Source organism: Octopus bimaculoides, chromosome 24 (assembly GCF_001194135.2).
Source record: "Octopus bimaculoides isolate UCB-OBI-ISO-001 chromosome 24, ASM119413v2, whole genome shotgun sequence".
Classification (NCBI taxonomy): domain Eukaryota; kingdom Metazoa; phylum Mollusca; class Cephalopoda; order Octopoda; family Octopodidae; genus Octopus; species Octopus bimaculoides.
The window spans coordinates 2,184,979-2,187,757 of record NC_069004.1 but is presented as its reverse complement, the minus strand read 5'-3'; the positions used below and the strand labels follow the sequence as shown (position 1 = coordinate 2,187,757).

The following is a 2,779-nucleotide window of genomic DNA, read 5'->3' as shown; positions in this document are numbered from 1 at the left end:
TACAGGGCTTAGAAAAACTGAAGGACCACTGCAATAAGTGTGTGAATCTGAGAGGGGAATAGGTTGAATAAAATTATAATTAACTGATCCTCCTGTACTTTCTTTTATCCAAAGCCAGGAACTTTTCAGCATCCCTTTGTGTGTGTATATCATCATTTTAACGTCCACATTTCCATGTATGCATGGGTTAGTTGGAATTTTTCGTGGCGGATTTTCCATGACCAGATGCTCTTCCTGTCACCAACCCTTGTCTGGTTTTCAAGAAAATTAATAACTCCGAATGGACATGACTTTAAGGAAGATGGGAAATGAAGGGCTGATGGAAGCAGTGGCAACAGTGGTGGTAACAGTTATGATGGTGGATATGATGATGATGATGATGACATTGATGTTGATATGATTTAAAGAAAACATTGTAAATGGCTTACCTTGGCATACCTCTTTGGAAATATTTTCAGGAACTGATTTCGTAATTTGCAGATAAGCAAAATCCGATGTGCGGGTCGCAGTGAGACATGACACAACACAATAATACATGCCTTTAAAAGATTCTGACTCCACATGAATTTTCAATTCTGTTTTGTTTTCATCTAAAAAGGAAAATGGAATTAGTATTTGTGTAAATTGTATACAGCTGTTAATACATGAATATTCATTAATTACAACCCCTAATTACTTCAATTCCAGATTTGGATTCCACTAATTATTTTTATAATCCTGTCTCTTTCATGCTGTCCAACCACTGAAGTCTGTGGGGTTTTTTTTTTAAACCAGCTGGCCTAACTGCTCTACCACCACCATCACCATCACTGCATTAATTGGTCTTATGATTCATCCCCACCGCACCCCAGTTCGACTCATCCCCCTTCTTTCCTTCTCATAAGTTTTTCAACATGTCACATGTAAATAAAGTACCAGTCATGTACTGGGGTCCACCACAAGGTTCAGTTCTTGTCACAGTGTAGTGGCTCATCAGCCTCAATGAACCTGGAAAGCTATGCCAGTGGAGTGTGTGCAAGTTTCATGTAGGACCTCCAGTGTTGAGCAAGTCAAAGGATAGAGGCCAGACTCATGTTATAACCCACCTCTTCCCAGAGGTAAAAATGGATTTGCATGAGGCAAATCCATTTTTACCCTTTACCAAAAAAACCCCACAATTTACGCATACATACATATACTCTGAGAGTGTAGTGGATGCTTTTTATGTGCCACCAGCACAGGGGCCAGAGGAGGCTAGCAACGACCACAATCAGTTGGTGCTTTTTACGTGCCACCGGCATGAAAACCAGTCAAGGTGGTGCTGGCATCGGCCACGTTTGGATGGTGCATTTTACATGCCACCGGCACGGGGATCACAACTACAATTTCCATTTGATTTTGATGTACTTCGCTCAATAGGTCTCCTCAAGCACAGCTGGACAGCTAGATGCCCTTCTTAACACCAACCACTCGATGGAATGGACTGAGTGCTTTTTACACAGTACTCATGCAGGTAAAGGTCAGTTTTGGCATAGTTTTTACAGCTGGATACCCTTCCAAATGTCAACCACTTTACCTTTGAACGTTGGGCCTCACAGAGGTAATGACAAACGACCGAGACCTCTGGGGATATGCTGTAACTGAGAAGACCCAGCAAATAAAGTGAGTTCACAGCTGTAACCTACACCAGTGTCGCATAACCAGCCCCATCAAACTGCTTTTTCTAAATACGGGGCCACATCTAGAATTTGAAAATATTTCAATAATTGAAATGCAAGCTAAAAAAAAAACTGTTTAAAAGAGAATAATTTTTAAAATATCTTACTTGGGAGTATAGTGTCATCTTTATACCATTGATAATGAATTTCTGCTGGACCTTTTGCTTCACACAGGAATAAAGCAAAACCATTCAAGAGTACCATTGTGAACTTGGGTTGTATTACAATCTCCAATGTATCTGACACAATGATAGAGTTTTAAAAAATAAATGAAAAAATTTTATGAATTTAAATTTAAATATCTTGCTCATAGTAAAACAAGAAAATTGTAGCAAAGCTACATGATCATGAAGTCAAATGTAGCATATAACTTGTTTTATTCTCCTCTTTCATTTTATTTTCACATGCGCATTGCATTTTTATTCTTCTCTTTCATTTTTCAAATTCAGTGTGCACATGCACATATTGTGTGTTCATACTTCTCTTTCTGGTTCCTACTCAAAACTGTTTACAGATCACAACCATCTCACTTCATTTCACATTCTCCCAGTCCCCTTTCAATCGAGGGGAGTGTTGATCTGCTCACCTAGCAATTTTGAGAGCAACACCATAACCGCTAGGCCATGTGCCTTCCTAAATTTTGCTTATAACACAAATATTGGTTTCAAATTTTGTTACAAGGCCAGTAATTTCAGAATTTGAACTCGGAGGCAAAGTCTACCACAGCAGAATTTGAACTCAGAGAGAAGTTATCAAATAACAACAAATATAATTTAATAAAAAAAACAAAAACAAAAGAGAATACTGCATATTAAAATTCTCACCTGCTGAAACATTTATGGTTATTTTCTCACTTGAGATTGAACCTTGGTTGCTAATAACTTCACACCAATATATGCCGCTGTCATGAATGGAAGTTTTCTCTTTCTAAACAAAAGAAAAAGATCAAATATTAATTAATTAATTAATACATGATAGCATGAGCACTAAGAGTCCCCTAAAAAATATTGCTTCCTAACACCAACCACTCTAAGAGTGTAGTGGGTGCCTTTTATGCGTCACCAGTGTGGGTGCCAATTAGG

The 2,779-nt window shown here is 38.2% G+C and overlaps 1 protein-coding gene across 1 annotated transcript in view; it reads right to left on the bottom strand.

Annotated features, from left to right (window-relative positions):
* Positions 1-2,779, bottom strand: part of LOC106883392 (mucosa-associated lymphoid tissue lymphoma translocation protein 1) — an 11,763-nt gene that overhangs the window by 7,452 nt on the left and 1,532 nt on the right. The window contains exons 3-5 of the mRNA XM_014934385.2: positions 2,522-2,624; positions 1,805-1,936; positions 429-590 (exon numbers count right to left, since the gene is read on the bottom strand). Of these exons, the coding sequence (XP_014789871.2) occupies positions 429-590; positions 1,805-1,901 (259 nt within the window). The 5' untranslated portion in view covers positions 1,902-1,936; positions 2,522-2,624. The remainder of the gene's footprint in view (positions 1-428; positions 591-1,804; positions 1,937-2,521; positions 2,625-2,779) is intronic.